Raw genomic sequence first — 22,098 nt, 5'->3', positions numbered from 1 at the left:
GTAGGTAATGGGCTCTGGCAATTTATTGCAATGCCCTTTGGTTTATGCAACCAAATGCCCCTGCTACTTTCGAGCGTCTTATGGAACGAGTTTTCCAGGAATAATTTTCTAAAATCTGCCTGGATTTAGATGACATGATCGTATTTGATAAAACTTTCGAGAAAATGAAAGAAATTTGAGAGAAGTTCTTCGTAGGTTTGGTGCTGCCAATCTTAGTATTAACTCTAAGAAGTGTATTTATTTAGTAGACAGGTGAAATATCTAGGACATATTGTTTCTTCAGCAGGGATCGCAACGGATCCTGAAAAAAACCGTAGCAATTACGGAATGGCCGGTACCTCAGAATAAGAAGCAGGTCGAAGTTTCCTTGGATTTTGCTCTTATTATCGGAAATTCGTTAAAGGTTTTTCCTCTATTGCAAGACCTTTGTTTAAATTAACTGAAAATCAGATTAAATATATCTAGACTGAGCAGTGTCAGGAAGCATTTCTTAAATTAAAGCAGGCATTTATCGCGCCTCTTCTTTCTTTTCCGAAAGGAGAAGGGAAGATGATTTTGAATACTTATACTTCAGGTTTTGGAATAGGAGCGGTACTTTCTCAAGTTCAGAATGGCAATGAAAGGGTAATTGTCTATTATAGTCGAATTTTGAGCAAATCAGAACGAAATTATTATCCTCCCACAAGGAGGAAGTTATTAACTTTACTCGAATCAATTAAACATTTTCATCATTATCTGTACAGACGAAATTCCGATCACGCTTCGTTAAGATTGACCTGGTTGATGACCTTCAAACACTTGGAAGGACAGTTGGCTCGCTGGACGGAAAGATTACAGCAATATGATTTTGATGTCGCTCATCATAAGGAGCTAGCTCATAGTAATGCCGACTTTCGAGACGCCCGTGCGAGCAAAAATTGCAGATATTGCTCTAGAGTAGAGATACAAAAAAATCTTAAGGAAACTAAATTAGTGGCTCGAATAGTTTTACAAGAAAATTCCTCTGAGGAATGGCGTAGGGCACAAATGGAGGATCAAGAGCTAGCGACATTTTTACTGCCAAAAAAAGAAATATTCAGTCCTCACGGGAAGAGATAGCAACTAGAGATATGTCTTCAAAAATTTACTGGCATCAATGGAGTGCTTTGGAAAAACAGGACGATGTTTTTCACAAGAGATGGAGGAATCGAGCCTGAAATCTAATTTCCTTCAAATAATAGTTCCGCGTAGTAAAGTGAGACAAATCTTGAAGGAGGTTCATGATACTCCTTCGGGCGGACTATTTCGGACTATTTCGGAGTTAATAAAACTTTAGGAAAAATACGATTAAGAAGCGTTTTTATTGGGCCACTTATAAAAAAGATGTAGAAAATTGGTGTAGAACCTGTAAGGTTTGTTTAGCGAAGAAAAGCGCTTCTGACAAAGGAAAATCTCCTTTGCAAATTTTTAATTTGGGGACTCCTTTTTGAATGTCTATTTGAAAGAATTCAAACAGACATTCTCGGCTCGTTACCTGTTTCTTTTTCGGAAAATAAATATCTCCTTGTAATTGTTGACTGTTTCACCAAATGGGTGGAGGCCTTCCCTCTGAAGAATATGAGAGCTACTATGGTTGCGGAAGTCTTTGTTAATCAGTCGTTTCTAGGCATGGAGTCCCGCTAGAACTTCATACCGATCAGAGGAGGAATTTCGAGTCCCAGCTTCAAGAGTTGATGAGAATCCTGGGAATAAGGAAAACTAGGACCGCTCTTCATCCTCAGTCTGATGGACAGGTTGAGAAACAACATCAGACAATTCTTCAATATTTATCGAAATACTTCATGAAAATCAAAAGGATTGGGATTGTTGGATTCCCATGTTTTTTCTTGCTTATAGAACTTCTAAACATGAGGCTACCGACATAACCTCGAAGAATTATGGAAATCTCACTTTATCTCTGGATTTATTTAGAGGTACTCCTCCAAGTTATAATTATTCCGAGTCAGCGGAAGAATATGCTCGGAATTTACGGCAGAAACATGATGAAAGGAAGTCAGAGAACGATTAGAATCAAGATCTCTAAGAATTAAATGCCGATATGATCGAAGAGCTAGAAATCTTGTTTTCGAAAAAGGGCAGAAGTTTTGGCTATTGAATCGAAAGAAGGGAAGATCTTCCAAGTTACAGAGCGATAGGGAGGGATCTTACGAAATAATTAAGAAATTAAGTGATGTCGTTTTCTATATTCGTTGTTCAGGGAGACAAATGAGTAAAATTGTTCATGCGGATAGATTAGCTTCCTTTATTGAGAGGGAGAAATTATAGAGAAGTTTAGAGAGTTTCGGAGCCCGGTTATTTAGAGAAATATGAGTTTAATTATTATAGAGTCTTAATGTGTTAACTTTGCTAGGAAGTTACTGTTTTCTGTTCTGTTTTCCTTTTCTTTTAAATTCTCGTCAAGTTGAGTTCAAGGACGTCGAGAGGAATCCTCTTGTTTCGCTCGAATATCTGGCTGAAGAAATTTTTTTAAGAAATCTGCCTCGCCTTCGGTTTTTTCGAGTCGTGGTTTTTCCGAGGGGACTATAGATGAATGCCGAGGCAGGGGCTCGGTGAGTCTTTTATAAGACGTTGGGTCCACGGCGAATACCCTCATTTTGCCCGAAGAATTGAAAACACAAGAAAGAAGCGCACAAATCTCAAGAGTGAATTTCAAGAAAGAAGAAAGGACGGATCTCTGCAGCAAACTTCTACAGGGTGGGAGATTGGGACTGTGAATGGCGCTCGGTAAGCCGCAGCGGCAACTCGGGGTAGAGCAGGAAGCCATACCCTGGAGTCTCCGCCAAAGGAGAGGAGGTTTTTTGAGCGGAGAAGAACTGTACAGTTATCGGGACAACTAGAAGAAGAGGAGGCAATTTTGCAACCGAGTGACATTCCGCTCATCGTTGACCCGGAAGAATCAATACTTAGAGAATATTCTGAAAGAGAAGGTTTCTCTAACGACGTGTCGTTCGGATTACACGTTGTGTTGTTGTTGTTTTCGCGGAACGATAGCGGATGAACATGTTCGCGGCAAACCAATTGTATATTTGCTTAATAAAATTCCATTCTTTTTAGCGAAGTGTGATTATTTCGCGCGCAGCTCTTCCGCTTATTGCGAAACATTATCGTAACCGCCGAGAGCGCGACAATATATATCAAGAGACACGGTAGTGTCTCCGGTATACTAATAGTTGACCTGAAAAAAAATATACAAATTAAACTTTTCTCTGAGTGCTTAGAGTATTAATTCTACAACTATGCCCTTTTCGGCCCGATTATAAAGACGTCTACTGAACTCCTATTACCAATCGAGGCTCAACGGCCGAGCCGCCAATCGCTCTCAAGAACGTTTCATTAAAAAAATGTGTCCGAATTATATCTTTCGCTAAATTATCATTAAAGCAGTTTTCTTATTATTAGATGTACAAAAAAGTTCTGAGCTTTAGATTTCATACAACCGAAATAACAATTTAAATTTTATATATCTTCCCGCCCTTTTGCGGTTTTAAAGCATTGACATTTGGCCTTCTAAAATGCCATACGGTTTGGCGTTTGATGCACATAACCTCAAAAATCAGTAGTGTTCACGATGGCAATAACAAAAGAGCATATTTGATTTTCCATCCACTTCGCGTTTCATCTGAAGAAAAATGCTGCTGAAGTCACTGCAATGATTTGTGCTGCATATGAGAGAACGCTGTAAATCATACTACATGTAAAAGATGGTATCAAAAATTTCGCCAAGAAGATTTCAGTCTTGAAGATGAACCGCGTACTGGACGCCCTCAAAAGATTGAAAAGGACGAATTGCAAGCACTGCTGGATATAAACTCTGCGCAAACTGAAAAGGAGCTTGCAGAACAGCTTGGCGTTAGTGTCGGTCCACAATAGATGATTTAAACTTTAAGAAGTAAGAAATTGACCAATTATAATCGAATATCAAAAGAATACTCGACTATGAATAGTCAATTTCTTACGGCTTAAAGATTAAATACTTATTGTGGACCGACACTTACGCAGCAAACCATTTCCGTACGTTTACATATGATGAGAAAGGTTCAGAAGGAAGGTAGATGGGTTCCGCATGAATTGTCCGAAGACAACAAAAATCGTCGGCGTGACACTGCACTTTGCTTTCAAAGTTCCGGACAAAAGATTTTCTGCACAAAATCGTTACAGGCGATAAAAAGTGGATTCTTTATGATAATCCCAAACGTAAAATCATAGGTTGACCCTGGTCAACCTTCGACATCGACGCCAAAGCACAATATCCACGCCAAGAAGGTTTTACTCCGTATCTAATGGGATTGGAAAGATGTGTTATATTACGAGTTGTTACAACGGGTGAAACAATCACGGCAGACCGCTACCAACAACAATTGATCAATTTGAGCGATGCATTAGAAGAAAAGAGGCCATTTACTGGCCAAGGACGTCGTAAAATGATCTTACTTCATGACAATGCTCGATCACATGTTGCGAAAGTGACCATATCTTTGCGTTAGGCTGAGAACTTTTCCCGCACGCGGCGTATTGCCCAGACATGGCGCCTTCCGATTACTACCTATTCCAGTCGCTGCAACATCATTTGGCTGATAAACATTTCGTGAGATTTGAAGAGATACGAAAATGCATTGATGATTTTATCGCTTCGAAGCTGGTGAGCTTCTATCGTCAAGGAATTCGCAAACTACCCGAAAGATGGCAAAAGATCGTTGATGCAATATTTTGCTGATTAATATTTTTTTGTTTGTTTTTTAATAAAGATTGAATTTTACAAAAAAAGCTCAGGACTTTTTTGTAGACCTAATATTTCCTATCCACATCCTCGCACCTCTCCTTTCCTTTGCCGTTATTGCCTCCCTGAATTTTCATCTTGATCTCCTCTCCATGTTAGGTCATCCTCTATCCAAATATTATCTCCTTTCAAGCTTTTCTTCCTCGCCATTACCTCTTTTATCCCCCCCCTTAGTCTTACTATCATCATTCCCTCTCTTTCCTCCTTCCCCGTTCTCACCGTTCTTATTTTTTCCACCTTCACACTTGTCCCTATTCGCTTAAGAACCTCCCCCTTTCTTGCATCTCCTTCTACCTCCCTAAAACCTTTCATTATTATTTTATTCCTTCTCTCTAGTCTCTCATTTCTTTCCTTCTCCCTCTCCAGACATTTAACTCTCTTCTCCACCTCCCCGCTTCGCTCGCCGTCATTCCCTTTCCTATCCTCTGTCTCTAGAATCTTTACTCTTTTACTCTTTTTTCCAACTCTTCTATTCTGTTCTCCCTCTCCCCTATCCTTAGTTCCTTTTCGACTTTCCTTTCCAAATCTCTTATCCTCTTTTCCAATTTTTCCCTCTCCGCCCTCACTCTTCCTCCCTTTTTCTTATTCCTTCCGTCTCCCTCCTGATGCCATTCACGTTATTCTCTATCTTTTCCCACCTGAACTCCTCCATCCAGCCCTCATGATATCCCCTCCCTCTCCCCCTTCCTGTACTCTCACCGGTGTCTTCTTGGTGTCTTCTTGCTTCTCTGGAAGCCATACTCCTCTTCATCCCTCCCCCTCCCCTCTGCTAATTCCTTCGCTGTCTCTTCCTTCAACTCCCTTTTTGCTTTTCCACCGCTCTATGATTCCTGCATCCTGTTTCACTTCCTCTCTCCCTCTCCCAGTTTCTTTTCCCTTTCCCCCTTTCTTTCATTATTCCTTCTGACTTCACCTTCGCGTTCTCTTTCTCTATATCTCACTTCACCCTTATACCCCTTCGCCTCTCTCTTGGGCCAGTCCCTTACCTCCTCCTTCTCCACTCCTCTGTTTCCTCTCTATCTATTTTCTCCAAACCACAGTTCATGCGTGTGCGCCTTGCTGCTCTAACGCAGCGCGCTCTCGCAGTTGACCCTCTCTAATTCGTCTAATCCCTGTTCACTTTCCGCCCGGCACTTTACTGCCGCCGTCTCCCCGCTTCCTCCTCGCCATGCAAAGCGCACTCAAAACCTCTAATCTTTCTCTTTCTATCTCCAATCTTTCTTACTCCGTTCTCACTCTCTCTCCTCCCCCTCTTCTCTCTCTCCCATATACTCCGCGCCTCCATAGCCTGCTCTTTCTCCTCGCACACCTTCCTCCACCTGATCACTCCTCTCTCTCTCTCTCTCTCTCTCTCTCTCTCTCTCTCTCTCTCTCTCTCTCTCTCTCTCTCACACTTTGCCACTTTCTATTGGGTCTATGCATAATTTTGTAGCGAAAATCGAGTAAATTTCAAACGCAAAATATTTAGCAAAAAAAGCGATTTTAATCAACTAAATATGTTCCATTCTATTCAATGACTTTCTGCCATCTCTCCCCGAGCTTCATTATCCCTCTTTCATAGAAGTCCTGAGATTTTTGGGCAAAGAAGTCATCCAAGTAGTTTTTAAGGACATCTAGGGAACTAAAAGTTTTGTTATTCAAATTATTCTGTAGCACCCGGAACAAGTAATAGTCTGAAGATGCAAGGTCCGGACTATACGGTGGGTGCACTAAAACATCCCATCCACATCCAAAACATTCAAGTTGCAATAATTTTTGCCGGATCATCAGAGAAACGTGTGGTCTAGCGTTGTCCTAGTGGAACTAGGACAATGTCCTTTCTGTTCGCCAATTCGAGCCGTTTCTGATCGATTGCTCGCTTTAATTTGGCCAGTTGTGAGCAATACTTGGTCGAATCAATCATTTTGTTGGGCAGCAGTTCATAATAGACGATTCTTTTCCAATCCCACCAGATACTGAGCATGATCTTCTTCGGGTGTAATTCAGCCTTTGCGACCGTCTGAGCAGCCTCTGAGCGCTTCGACCATGATCTTTTTCGATTGACATTGTTGTAGACAATCCATTTTTCATCGCCAGTGATCATCCGCTTTAAAAATGGTTCGTTTAAGCAGCGAATCGTAAGCTGAAATTCGGTCATTAAATTCTTTTTGCTCAATTCGTGCGGCATCCAAACATCAAGCTTATTTACCATCCCAAGTTTCTATAAATGTCTCGAAACAGTTGATTGATCAATGTTGAGTTATTTGTCCAATCTCTGTAGTCATCAAATACCGGTTGGAGTAGATTAAAGCTTTGATTTGATCGACATCAGTAGTTGACATCATACTAGCCGACCAGAGCGAGGAGCATCTTGGAGATTAAAATCTCTGCAACGAAATTTCGCAAATCATTTCCGACACACCTTTCGCTTACGGCATTTTCTTCATACACAACGCATATCTTTCTGTGAGTTTGCGACGTGTTTTTGCCTTTTCGGAAATAAAAAAGCAAAATACACCGAAAATACACGTTTTTTCCTTCCATGTTCAAAATATAATTAAACTTCGTATACGTCACGGATCTCGATGAATACTTTCTTAAAATGTCGGCACAAATTTCAGTTTTCACTTAATGTACGACACTTCATATGTTTGACACATGTGCGAGCGGAAAAACAACTGCGAACGACATCTGTCGGAATTTTGCTACGGAATTATGCATAGACCCAATATAATTTGGCAAGTACGTTTTTTTATTTCTTTTCCGCGTGTTATCGTCTGAGATTTTATTATTGTGTCGTTAATTGTAAGTAAGTAGCTTACAATTATTTGGTAATGTAATTTTGCCGATTTGTACAATAGTTTCTCGTATTTCCGCATATCCTTTATCACAATCGCTTGTTCCTTCGGTATGAAATATAGCCATGAGTGTAAATCGCTTAATGCTAACCATATGCTATTTTTTATTATTACATATTTAAAGTTACAATTTTTATATTGATTTTTCGCTTCTAAATAAGTATCTATTTTGCAAATCGGATCGATTTTTACACTGTAAATAGGATAGTTTTGTTCGCACAGGTTCACGTCAATTTCTTTACATTCTTAATAGCTTTTCTTGAATTAATTTTATGTATGTGTATTTTGTGTCTGTCGATGTCTAATGTTATTAGTGGGTTATTAATGTCTATCATCGCGAATTCTGTTTGCTTGGTATGGGTAGTGATATAACGTTTAGTATTTCATATGTTGGAGATAAGATTAATGGGAAGTGTAGGATCGTATATATGTTCGTCTTATCGCAATATACACTCATTGTTACTAATTTTTCTATTACTGCCCAATTTTCTCCTCTAATTTCGAATGGGAAATATAATCCTTCCGATAATTGTGTGGTTGCGATTTCCAAGTTTTTTTATTATTTATTCTAATGGTATCAACCGTGGGTGTAGAAGTTCATTTTTTATTCTGGCGAGATATTCTAATATGTCTTCTACGTCTCTCGTTATTAGTTAACATTTGATAATTATAAAGTATTCGTCTATGTTTTCGCGGCACATTTCCATCGCTAGTGTAGTTCTAACTGTTTTGTTGTATTAGCTAGGATGTTTTCGTTGTCTTATTTTGCTTTGATGATCTATGTGCGCTATAGTTGCGTTTATGATTCTGATTTGATTTTTTATTGGGTGTTGTGCGTTGTTCGTCATTTAAGATGACGAGTTATTCATCGATTCGTTTTCTGTTATTCTCGTCCATAGTTCCAAACAGAGATTTGACAATTGAACCAATTTCATTAATTAGTCCTCGTTTTTTGCTTCGCATACTATACATAGAATTTAATCTTGTTATTAGTCTATTTAGTCGTTTGATATCCATTTTCCATTATGGTATCGAAATTTCGGCATGACCCTTTCTTCATGAATATTACTATGTTACATATGTTTTGTGTTTTTTATATAAACTCTGTTAATTGTTCTGCACGTTTCTGGATTAAAGAGATGTCTATTTTTATTACTAATTTCCACATCGATTCTATCGTGTGTAGCCTCCCTAATTCTTCAAAATATATTTCAGATGGTGTTCGAATTATTTTATTTCGTACTTTGACTTTTCCAGTTTTTCTATGGTCCCATGGATGGCCTCTAGATTTATTCTGTAACATTAAAATAAAATTTCTTACTTCCTATGGAGAGTTTTGCGGTGTCTAATCGTGTTCTCTGGCATAATGTTACTTTATTCTTATTTCGCTTTCTTAATTAAAAAGAGTCTCCTTTGGATCTGTTGAGTTCGCCTTTTTATAATGTTTATCATTTCTCCTGGTGTCTTTTTATAATGATAACTTTTGCTGATCTATCTTTTTTATTATATCAGTGTTAGATTCCGTGTGAACCTTCTAATATTTCATCTTTTGCAATGAACCTTCTGACTGCAGATTGTCAGTCATTGAAATGTCTTTCTCGTGGTAAGATGGACTCGTACGACAACTCTTCCGATCGCAAAATGTCGCCCGAGAATTCGTCATCCCCCGAGAGTGACGATCCAGAGCTGGATGAATTTCTTCGCGGCTTCGCAACTCGAGAACGTTTCGATAGCTTGCGGGAGTGGATGCGTCTTATATTAACTTTTTATAATGACGGTGTTTTTCAAATAGATGAAGATCGTATTTTATATGTACCTAACCGGGTACCGAGATCGAAGTTATCGTGATCTGTGGAGTTATATGAGTTGCTTGATAGTTTTCCCTCTGTTGATCCAGAGGATGAATGGCGGACGTTGGAGGATTTGTTGGCCAACGATCTGGACGAGGACGAGCTTCCCGCTCTCGCCGGATAGTTCTAAAAAACGACTTCTGCTACTTTTAGTGTAATGTACTAGCTATTATTTTGTGGTAGTTTATTTTTAATATATAGTATATAATTTTGTTGGGGATTATTAACTATATGTGGATCTGCTGGGATTCTTCTGTTGGTAAGTCCCACTGTTTTTATTTTTATTATTTTTTATTATGCGCTTTTATTCTTTTTTTTTAATTCTCGACGAACGCTTTGATTCAATTCGCGTGTACATTTATTGTTCGACGGCCCATTTTTATTTCGTAGTTGACATCGCCTATTTTTTTTAATATTACGTAGGATCCGATCCATATTGCATCTGGTTTTTTCGATCGCCCTCGTCGAACGTTTCGTTTCGTGCAGTAGGACTTTATCTCCTACCTCAAATATGTGTATTTTTGTTTTTCTATCGTAATTTTCTTTTGTTTTTTGTTTTTCTTCTTTAACTCTTTCTTTCGTGATTTGATTCGCGGCTCCTTTCGCGGATACGTATTCTTGCGCGTAGTCGTCATATGTGTACGAAGGTTTGGGTGAGCTGATTAGGATAGGTTAGTATTGTAGGTAGCGGTACTTGGTGCCCATAAACAAGTTCAAACGGTGTGAAACCCATGGCGGTGTGGTTGTATTATAGGCAAACATCGCGTACGGGATCCACTCATCCCAGTCTGTTTAAGCTTCGTTGATATGTCGCAAGTATTCTGTCAGCGTCCGACCGATGCGATCTTTCTAAGACTCCATTTGTTTCTGGGTGATAAGCCGTTGTGTGTAATTTCTGTATTTTCAAGAATTTGCACACATTTTTAAATAATTCGCTTACAAAGTTTGTTCCTTGATCTGTTAGTATCTTATCGGGAGTACCATATTCTAGTACTATTTTTGTTACGAATTCCTTGGCTACTGTTGCAGCCTCTTGGTTTTCTATTGGAATATCTTTACTAAATTTGATTAAATTATTCTGAAACATTAGCATATATTTGTTTCCTGTTACAGGTCCTACGATATCTAACGCGCATTTCTCAAATGATTTTGTTGGTGTATCTGTTAGTATTAAAGGTGCTTTAGCGCGTCGTTGCAATTTATTTTTCTAGCAATATTCACATTTTGAGATGTATTGCTCAATATCTCGTTTTAATCCTGATCAGTTGTGGTATAGTCGAATTCTATTTATTATTTGTTCAACGCCCTAATGCCCTCCTACTGATGCGTCATGGTACTCATATAATATTTGTTTCTTATCTTCTTCTTTGTATTATTTTTCTGATGTGGCGTCATCATTCTGTTAGTTTTTCATTATTGTTGTCACGTTACGGCTTAACGCGTCAGCGTTGGCGTTGACTTTTCTAGCTTTGTGTATTATCTCATGATCGTATTCTTCTAACTTTAATCTCCATCTGATTAAACGCGAACAAGGATCTGTTATTGAATAATATAATATTAAAAGTTTATGGTCGGTAATTATTTTGAATTTTGCCTCGTATAAATAGGGTCTGAAATGCTTTACTGATCATACTATTGTGAATAATTCTTTTTCGGTTGTATTATAATTTTGTTCCGCTCGTGATAATACGCGGACGTATGCGACGGGTTGATCTTTATCTACCTCGCCTTGCGATAACACGGCTCCTATTGCATCTGTGGTTAGAAGAAATTCTTTTGTAAAGTCGGGATATTTTAATATCGGTGCCGTTGTTAATTTATTTTTTAGCGTGTCAATGCATTTTGTTGTGTTGTAGACCACTCAAATTTCTTTCTCTTTTTTGTAAGTTTTGTTAATGGTTTTGCGATTCGCAAAAAAATGCGCGATTCGCAAGAAATGCTTTTATAAATTTTCTGTAGTGTCCGGCTAATCCAATGAATGATTGCACGTCCTTTATCTTTTTGGGCGTAGGAAAATTTTTTACATTTGGTTTATCTCGCACTATATATACCGGATGTAGTATCTTTTTTCGAGATAGTTGAACTGTAATATGTGTTTTGTCCAGTGTTATTATTTCATGTCCTGTTATGCCTGTTAACTTAGTTTTCTTTTCGTAAATTAAGACATGATCTAATAAATGTTTTAATTTTATTATTGTTTATTGTTACTGATGCGCCCGTATCAAAGAAGAAATTTATTTTTCTATCTTTGGCTTCTGCAACAGGTAATGTGATCGCATTTAGTGGTGTTAACGAGCGATGTCCCCTTGATGTGTGCCACGCGATACTCTGACGCGGAACGCGGGACGGTCAGCTTATTTTCGCCGGTTTCGTTCTTTTTATTTTTAAAATTTTTCGCGGAATTTTCTCTTCACGAATTTGAAAAAATTTTTTCGGGTGAATTTCTACCACTTTTTTCTGATTTTCCATTTAATGTCCAATATTCTTGGCGCAAATGTCCGATTTTATGACAATAACTACATTGTTTTTCAACTGTATTTATGCGTGGTTGTCCTTCTGGCTTAGGCAGAGTGAATTTGTTTGCGAAGCGTCTTGCATTCTTGTTCGCTCTTCCATAAGTAATTGTGCCTGCCGGTTTAGTCCGTTTACTTGTGCGCAAGGATCGCGTATTTCGTCCATTAGTTCATGAAATATGATATTGTCGGATGGTGCATCAATTGTGACGCGGCAGTTCGTTCAATTTTCTTGTGGATCATTTCTATCGATGGAATGTCGTAGTTGCAAGATTTCATTGTCGATTTCGTTCTGTTGTTCGATGGGTGAATGAGCCTTTTCGTTCATTAATGATTGATATATGTTAAAAGAATCAAATATGCTTCCGTCTCGTAAGTTTGTTTGTCGGTATTGTGTGGGTAAGTTCGTTACTTTAGTTTGGGAGTCGGATTGATTTAACGGGAGCAAACTATAATCTTCTTCGTTGTACGGAAATTCGCGTTCGATTATGACGTGAACGTCTTCGTCGCTTTCGTATTTTAATACACGGCGCACATTGTCGCGTATTTCTATTAACGCGTTCCTCGCAGTGTTTATAGCAGAAATAGTGTTCGGAAGTTTTACGTTTTTATTCGTTAGTTGCGGTTTTAGCCAGGTTGCATACGCTACGATGTATCCTTCGCTGTGAACATTCGCTTGTTTTATAAAATATTGTTTTTTGTGATTTACATACATCAGATATGCTCGCATGGTCACTGCTTGTGCTGGTGTATCGGTGAGGGGAGCGTTTGATTACGTTAATATTGACTATAGTCCCAATTACCACGTTGCGATTGGCTACGTTGCGATTGATCATGTTGATATTGACCACATTGAAATTGACCGTCCCGATTGACCATAGTCCCGATTGACCACCGTCCCGATTGACCACAGTCCCGTTTGGTCACAATCCCGTTTGACCACCGTCCCGATTGACCGTTTTGAAATTGATAATATTCAATGTACTGTTCTTATCATTGCGTTTAATAGCATTTTTTATTTTATATCAAGTAATATGTGTAGTCTACTGTAGTACGCGGGATATTCGTGTTCTCCTAACTCTTCCGTGGTCAATTGCAACATAGCCAACCGCAACGTGGTCAAATGGGACTGTCAATATTAACGTGATCAAACGGGTGCCATTCGTCAGTGGGTTACGCTGGTAGTTCGTGTCGGTGAAGCGGCCTCGCTGCCTGGTATCAGTGGTGTACACAGTCGGCGCTGGCTGGCTCTCGGAGCCTGTGGACTCTCTGGTCGTTGCTCCGCTGTCATTGGACACTCGTTGTCTTAGATCGGCACTCTGCTGATTTTTCATTACTTTGGCACAGTTTCGTGGGCGACTTATTTTCTGACGGGGCCTTTCCGCCTGTTTTCTACAGGTCTTGAATTTTCAATTTACAGAAAAATTTGGTTCTTTTGCCTGCAGTTTTTAACCTATTACTAGGTGTATGCATAAGTTTTTTCCGGTTTTTTAGTAAAAAAAGACACGTAATTTTCAAGGGAAATTAATTTTTTTTTTATTCAAAATATTGGCCATCGGCTTCTACACATTTCGCCCATCTTTCAGGTAATTTATGAATACCATGCCAGAAAAACTGCTTGTCTTTTGCGGCAAACCATTCGTCGAGCCATTTTCCAACTTCCTCGAAATTGCTGAAGTGCTGCTCTGTGAGCGCCCCATTGATGCGAAGAGATGATAGTCAGATGGCGCCAGGTCTGGGGAGTGCGGAAGGATGTCCTATCCAAGCGATTTCAAGGTGTCTTTCACTGGTTTTGCTGTGTGAGACGGCGCATTGTCGTGTAACAAAATCACTTTGCCATGTCTTCTGGCCCATTCCGGTCGTCTTTCGATTAATGCGTGGTTTAAATTAATCATTTGTTAGCGATAGCGTTGTGTATTAACGGTTTCGCCGGGCTTCAAGAGTTCATAATACACAATACCGCTCTGGTCCCATCAGACACAGAGCATGGTCTTCTTGCCGAAGCGATTTGGCCTTGGTGTTGATGGACCGGCTTCGCCAAGTGAAAGCCACGATTTTTTCCGCTTCGGGTTTTCAAAATAAATCCATTTTTCGTCACCCGTCACAATTCGATACAAAAATGATTTCCTTTCGTTGCGTTGAAGCAGCATTTCACAAGTGACTTTGCGATTTTCCATTTGACGTTCATTCAAATCGTGTGGGACCCATTTACCGAGTTTATTGATCTTTCCCATTGCTCGTAAACGTCTGCTGATTGTTTCTTGTGATACATGTAATGCTTCTGCTAATTGCCGTTGAGTTTGAGTTGGGTCATCATCCAATAACTCCTGCAATTGCTCGTCTTCGCATTTTTGTGGTCTACCAGAGCGCTCACTGTCTTTCACATTGAAATCACCATTTTAAATTGTCGAAACCATGTCTCACATGTTCTAATCGATGGAGCGTGTTCATCATATGTTTCTACTAGCAAACGATGACTTTCAACAGCCTTTTTCTTTTGATTAAATAAAAAAAGCAATGCGTGCCGCAAATGTTCTTTTTCAGACACAAAACTCGACATGATCACTGAACGATAAAACAAAGACGCTAGTTTTTGGCGGACTCAACTTGTATGTGTTTGTAGTTTTAAATGTCAGACGAACAAAATGATGTATGTGTCAAATTAATACGCTGCGTACTTTTCGCTGGCGACATCTCTTAGTTAAACCGGAAAAAACTTATGCATACACCTGGTAAATCGCATGTCCCAAACGGTCCACTCAAAATTTTGTGTTAATTTAACATAATATGGATGTGTTAAATAGTAACACCGACACTATATTAATATTTCAACAAAAAAGAAATGTACATAGTAAAAAACATTTTGTATTTGTGTTAAAATCGATCCTTGTTAAAATTTTTATGTTAAATAACCTACATATTTATATGTAAATTTAACACATGTCTACTATGTTAACTAACCTTAACAAATATAAAATGTAAAATTATTAAAATGATTTAAGAAATGTTAAAATAACACAATTCGTACGTATTTATTCAATATGTTATATTAAAATTTACACAAAAAAATATTGGTTTTATTCTATAACAGGAGTGGGGATGACTTGTTATTATTCTTTGTGTGATTTTGGCACAGTCTTGAATTTTGACGCGTCTCGACATGTTATTTTATCATAAAAATTATGTTAATTGTAACACATAATTAACTTCAAATTAAGATCAAGAGTTTCTTTTTTGTTGAAATATTAACATAGTGTTTAACACATCTATATTATGTTAAATTAACACAAAATTTTGAGTGAACTGTTTGGGACATGCGATTTATGTTAAATTCCACACATTTTTTCCAACAATGTACGCACACATGCACGCACGCACGCGCGCGCGTTCCCCCCCCCCACACACACACACATACAGGGTGTAATTAAAAGAACACACATGCAATATACCATGAGATACAGGATAAGAATCCAAATCAAAAGTCATTTTTTTATTTGAACTTTCTATTCATTACTATACGGTTTTAACGAATCGATGTCTATACAGGGAAAGCAGAAACGGAGCAAAGCGGAGTGGAGCTAACGAATTACACGGCGGGAAGGAAACGACGCCAATTCTCTCTCCACCCTGTTAAAAAAAAATCTTAAAGATCAGAAAGTACATAGCTAAAATAAATGTTTTGGTATTTTTGTAATAAATTATCGATTTATTGTTAACTAATCGATTAAATTTATTTAATTAAAATTGTAATAAATGTTCAAAGTAAACCTCTCCTACTTCGATACATGCTCTTGCTCTTTTCTGTACGTTTACGTTCCGCATAGCTTTTTGAACCTTATCATTATCGATTCTTTTGATAATGAATATTAATTCTGTCATCTCATCTGCTATCTCGATACTTATATGCAAAAATATTTTTTTTATTGCTCTCCAAAGAAAAAAGTCGTGGATTATAGTCTGAAGATCGAGCAGATCACGAAGTTATTGAACCTTTCCCAAACCATTCAGGAAAAGTTTCATCGAAATAACGACGGGCAATACTTTTAAATAAAATTAATAATAAGGTTCAAAGAACTATGCAAAACGTACAGAAAAGAGCAAGAGTATGTGTCAAAGTAGAAGGGCTCATTTGAAATACTTATTATAATTTTAATTAAATAATAATTTTAATTAAATTTAATCGATTAGTTAACAATAAATCGATAATTTATTACAAAAATATCAAAACATTTGTTTCGGCTATGTATTTTTTGATCTTTAAGATTTTTTTTAACAGGGTGAAGAGAGGGAGAGAGAGAGAGAGAGATTCATGATTACAACCGCTTCGCTCACTATCGGCGTCGTTCTCCTTCCGCCGTGTAATTCATCAGCTCCACTTTGTTTTGCTCCGTCCTGCTTTCTCTGTATAGAAACGCCGATTCATTAACTTTAATGAATCATATAATAACGAACAAAAAGCTCAAAAAAATGACAGGACTTGGATTCTTGTTTTGTATTTCATGGTATACTTCATATATGTTTTTTTGTTACATCCTGTATATCTATATGTATAAGTATATTGTTGTAGCCATATCTACAACTAGACTTATTAGCAATCTGCATGACAACAGTAAATTCAAGAAATCTTTCGGAAGATTGCGAAAATGCAAACTAGCAAAAGCTTTCGAAAGACCGCAGGAACGCGTCGTGTAAAACGATTATGAAAAGCCGATCAGCAAATTCCTTAATTTACTGATCGACCCGTATGCAATATTGATTGACCAATACTGCGCAATCAATCGATAAATCCGATCAGAACACTGATCAGGCATCGAGTTTGTCTATATACTCGGTTACGCATAGAGTCAGTCGGAGTCGAAATTGTAAGTCGTTCGGAATCAGAATTATAAGCTAATCGAAGTCGCGCGGGATATTAACCAAAGTCAGTCGCTAAGTTCACGCGAGTCGTAATATCAGTATCATACCCGGTCGTCGGCCGCCAGAGTAACGCGAGACGCGCCGAGCCGCCCGACGACATTCAACCGTGTGTGAAAAACATAGCAAGTGAAATTGTTAATCATTTGTGCCATTGTTAAAAAACCAATCAAATTAAAGGAAAGTGTGCGTCAGTAATTTCAAGGATAACTCTTTCACTGAACGATCCTGCTCGGAGTTCCAATTTCTTAGACTTGGCGAACCTGACTCAAATAATAACGTCCCATCCAACATTTGGGTGGGGTCCAACATTTTGATGGCAGCGGTGGAATAGTCAAACCATCCGCCAAGAGCAACCTTGAGAAGACCATTGTTGACCAAGCCAGCAGGATCAAAGGAGTAAGCCCTGAAGTATTAAATTACGGGCAAAAAGGGAAGAAAACATTTTTTCAAGTGATAAGACCTGCAGTACCATGTTAAATTCAACACATTTTTTCCAACAGTATACTAAAAGATGAAATAATTCTGTCTTGTATTATAACGGTATAAAATAAAGCTGAACTGAACATGTCGAGACGTGTCAAAATTCAAGACTGCCGAAATCACACAAAGAATAATAACAAGTCATCCCCACTCCTGTTATAAAGTAAAACCAACATTTTTTTGTGTAAATTTTAACATATTGAATAAATACGTACAAATTGTGTTATTTTAACACATTTTTAAAATCATTTTAGTAATTTACATTTTATATTTGTTAAGGTCAGTTAACATATTAGTCAGTTAACATGTGTTAAATTTGCATATAAATATGTAGATTATTTAACACAAACATTTTAACAAGGACTGATTTTAACACAAATACAAAATGTTTTTTACTGTATATGTGTGTGGGTACGCGCGCGCGCGTGTGTGTGTGTGTGTGTGTGTGTGTGTATGTATATTGTGATCGCCGCCCCTGAGGACGGTCTCTCGAACGTAATTTATCGTTGGGCGCCATGCACGAGCACGTGCTACTTAAAACGAAAAGAATCGCAAAATTGTTCTTAAGCAATTAAACTCAGATTCGCGCACGTGAATGATAATCCGGCAGCTCGATCATAAATGGTAGAGGGGGGAGTTCACGGAACGGAGCGCGAGAGAGAAGGAATGAATAAAAGAAATTACACAACAAGAATTAAAGATGTTAACAATGCAAATATGCATATACAATGCTTTAATTTCGACCTGAAACACATACGTATATCAATCGTTTCTTCAAAATGCGATAACAACTCACAGTATGTCGAATCTTGCAATGACAACGGATCCACAAAGAAATTAGTAAACTAAGTAAAATATAACAACGATGGTATATCAGACCGATGCGGCAAAGATATTTCGAAACAATGCTTTTACTGACCGTGATCGAACTCACATAAAACATTAAATTGTTACGCCGAGTAATTTAATACGGCAACGCGAACGATACATTTTATCTCACTCTTACAACATTCTACGCGCGGCAACCATACATGAATCAGACGAGTACGACATTTATTTAGACTTTTCGCAGGTGACGAAAGTGAGCAAAAAATGCAACTGAAGACTTAATAATTATATCGTGGGGAAGGCACGTGGTTGGCCCACCGCCAATACGACAATTACGTAGGGATTCTCGCGGAGAACGCTTTCCCCTCAAAATTTTTGCGAGCCAGCCCTCGCGCGATTCCTCTGATTCGCTGAACGAAATTGACGGTTTTATAAAATCTTTATACTGTTCGCCTCACCAGACGGCAACATTCTCTCTTATGATCTGCTCCTCTTCCTTCCTTCCGCGGCAGCTGGTTCTTGTGTCCACACTTTTTCACCATCAAATAGAAAGTGAAGATCCTCACGGCACGGTCATGGTCGTCATCCTTTCTCTTGGTATCAATTAGCGCCGCGGCGCGATCAACCGATAAACCTGTTATTCCGGCGCGGGCCCTAGATGGCCTGCGATTCGCTGACCCCGCAATAAATTCGAAGGCGATTTCTTCCTCTTGGCTCGGCTGATGATCTCGTGGGATTTTCGCAATAAGTCGGTTTCCGGCAGAAGGCTATCTCCCCCGGTTTGACATTGCTTCCCTGTTCGACTCTTGGCCAGTCCTCTCAAAGCGTGGGATCTCCTCGCAGCTTTGCGCGCAGTGGCACCTCAGTAGGTATACTAGGCCGGTTCTAACTCATGAGCTCCGAGCGGGGTGCGGGTGTGCGGGGTAACTCGGGACGCGGGGGTAAAGGAGAGTGGGTAACTGGTAGGCACGGGGAAGGGGGAATGCTTTGTCGATGGTCCTTTGGAATGTACTTTTGAGGGGAAAGGGGGGGGAGGGGGTCTTTTTTTGTTTAGGAAGAGCTGCTAGAAAAGATATTTTTTGTAGAAATTGACGTAGGAAAAAAGAAGGAAAAAAGCGCCATTATTCCGGCTGCAATAAATGTACGTGTCGCAACACGTTCATTTCGAACAATCTCGAAAAATCCGTTATTCAATAAAAATAATGTATTAGTCGGTAAATGGACACTTTTCCTTAATTTTTTTCTTGTTTTTTTTTTAGTAATAAAAACTGAATGTGCTCATTTCTATTTGATCAAGTTCTCACATAGGAAACAATAAATTTTGATGGCGACGTGGAAAATGGGAAACTACAAAAAAGTGAACTATAGAAAATGAAATGAATTCAATAAGAAAAAAAAGATGTCATCCTTTTTTTATTGATGTTTTTTATTGATTATATCAATAAATAATATCTTATTATAACTGAAATATTATTTTATTTTAAGATAGGAAATAAAAAAATTTGTTTTGAAATCATATTTTTAAACGTGAAAACATTTTTATTCACATTTTTGTTACATCTTTTACGTCTTTTTTTCATACATACTAAAAACTAAAGCTAACAATTCGCAATCGACGAGTTGATGCCTATCGAAGATATCGCTATCGCGTATCACGTATGGTACCTCCTCGGGATTTGTTATAATAGACGCAATGTTGGAGAATCGCGTATACTTTTCATCGATCGTATCAACGAGTCTGTCTAATTGATTGAACGTTATATCAATACATTCGGCGAGATTAAACATACAGCGTAGCGTCGATTCGACCATCATAATGCGTACGTTTGAAGATTCAAGACGTACGAGTGTAACGTTGTTCATCATGCAAACTCGGACTGTTAACGGTCCGACGCTTATAAAATTGTCTTTGTAATTGTTTCGTAGCAATTTGTAGATATTCCATTGCTGCTCATGGAGTCCTTTCCATGTTTCGAGAGACAGTATCAGCTCTTGTCCTCGATGATCTCCTAGGGCGATCTCTACGTAGCTCGGTGGACCAACATTGATTCCAATTTCCAGAAAACTTGAAGCCCGTAGCCGTCAGGCATGTTGTAACGTCTGCTCATCAAGCGCATCGCGCGAGGCTCCATCGAAATGCTGTGTAACAGAAATTAAGTACATAATATTGCGTATTGCAAAAAGAAAAAAAGAAAATGTCGAACTTACGCGTTACGTTCCTTCTTCGTTTCACCATCGTACGGTGCACTGCTTCCTTTGGCGGAGTACATTGCGTGTGGATCGTTCGTACAAACGAATGATGGAGGACTGATCGCACCCGCGTAAATCTTGACACAGCAGAGCGTTAATCCCCCCTTCCTCTCATTTGAAAGATGGAGTGGAAAAAAAATCCAATGGCCTCGCTGAACGACAATACTCTATTATGATAGTATTTTGTGAATAGGCATGTTATAGTGGCCAAGAAAAAGACAAAGAATCGTACAATTGCAAATAGCACATCGAGAACGAGTTTATTGTTATAGTGATTATAAACTGAAAGAAAAAAAGATTGCGTCATTATCAATTAATTATAAAATTTGTATTTCAAGAAAAAACCTAATCAGCTATAAAAAATATGTAAAGAGAAAAAAGAAAATGTGAATAAAAAAGTTTCACGCTTCAATCATAACGCAATTTCTTTGTCATCGATGTCGATCGAACGTTACATTGAAAAAATGTATAGGATCGTTGGAATATTAAGTAATCATCAACGTAATAGCGGGGAAAAGGAATAAAAGAAAAATATATTATATGTTATATATGTTTATTTAAGATTATCTGTCCACCAATTAAACAATTTAAATACATTTTGTAACGCATTTTGTAACAATTGCTATAATGATATCCACATCGTAGAATTATCAGCATCTAGATTATTTAAAGAATCTACGTCTTTGTAATCCGCATCCAGAGTCTCGATGTACATGCGCTCTCGCTCACCATCCAGAAGCAAATTCCGCAACCATTTTCGTTTTTCGTGTCCCTTGACATATATGACAGCATCGTCATTGTCGTCGTCATCTTCTTTCGTACCATGCACAGCTTTCGTAATCAAACTCTTAGCTTCGCTGTACGGAATCGTTCCGTCGTTCCATCGCAGTCTATGATGATGACGTATCACCCAGCGTGCGCGAGATTTGTCGGCACTTGCCAGGAAATGCCATGGTATAGGGCTTGCGAAAATGTAATGAGAGAGAATGGTCCATTCTTTGAGAGCAGCAAACAAGAGAGCAGCAGACAAACTGTCCTTCAACGAGGAAATCTTGTAGGTCTACGAACGTTGGCACAGACATGACTGTCGAGAAGAAGACTGCAATCGATTTCGATATATAGATTTTATTGTCTCTCATATACCAGCGATGCCCTTAGATGATCTTGCGTACAACATTGGTCAACGAGTTGTACTGAATCACGCGATCGTGTATAATGAGATATGCGGTGGTATTCATCGGTACATTCTCCTTAGTCTCAAATTCCAATCTCACATCCACGGTTGCGCTTTTGACTGATTCGTTTTGTCGAGAACAATCGATGATTACGAATGGACCGTAAGTAGAAAAGACGTGAGGGTAAGACTTGGCTCGAGATATTCGTATCCGTAGTAGTCCTTGCAGAAACGCGCGTACGTTTCGTACAACACAGATCATCTGTTTTTTTCGAAATCCAGATTCATATCGTCGTACGAATAACATTCTGAGTTCAGATAGAGTTTCACGTTGGTCAAGTTGCAGTCGTCGAATCGGCTCGTGTCCTCAGCCATGATGTTCTTTCGGCCTGTTTGCAAAGCGAAGATGACATATCGCGGCTTCTCCATTGTA

The 22,098-nt window shown here is 38.6% G+C and overlaps 2 protein-coding genes across 2 annotated transcripts in view; one reads left to right on the top strand and one right to left on the bottom strand.

The window, feature by feature from the left end:
• Window positions 1–22,098, top strand: part of LOC148934603 (uncharacterized) — a 234,507-nt gene that overhangs the window by 55,618 nt on the left and 156,791 nt on the right. The gene's annotated exons all lie outside the window — the stretch shown is intronic.
• Window positions 19,401–20,715, bottom strand: LOC148934608 (uncharacterized). Its single transcript, XM_089084620.1, is given in 3 exon segments — window positions 19,401–20,332; window positions 20,335–20,380; window positions 20,450–20,715. Coding segments are annotated over 3 exon segments (636 nt in total). The 5' UTR covers window positions 20,512–20,715; the 3' UTR covers window positions 19,401–19,804.

Source organism: Pogonomyrmex barbatus, unplaced genomic scaffold (assembly GCF_055798465.1).
Source record: "Pogonomyrmex barbatus isolate J1 unplaced genomic scaffold, ASM5579846v1 scaffold9, whole genome shotgun sequence".
In the NCBI taxonomy this organism is placed as follows: domain Eukaryota; kingdom Metazoa; phylum Arthropoda; class Insecta; order Hymenoptera; family Formicidae; genus Pogonomyrmex; species Pogonomyrmex barbatus.
Note: the sequence above shows the minus strand (reverse complement) of the source record. Positions and strands in the feature narration are given on the sequence as shown.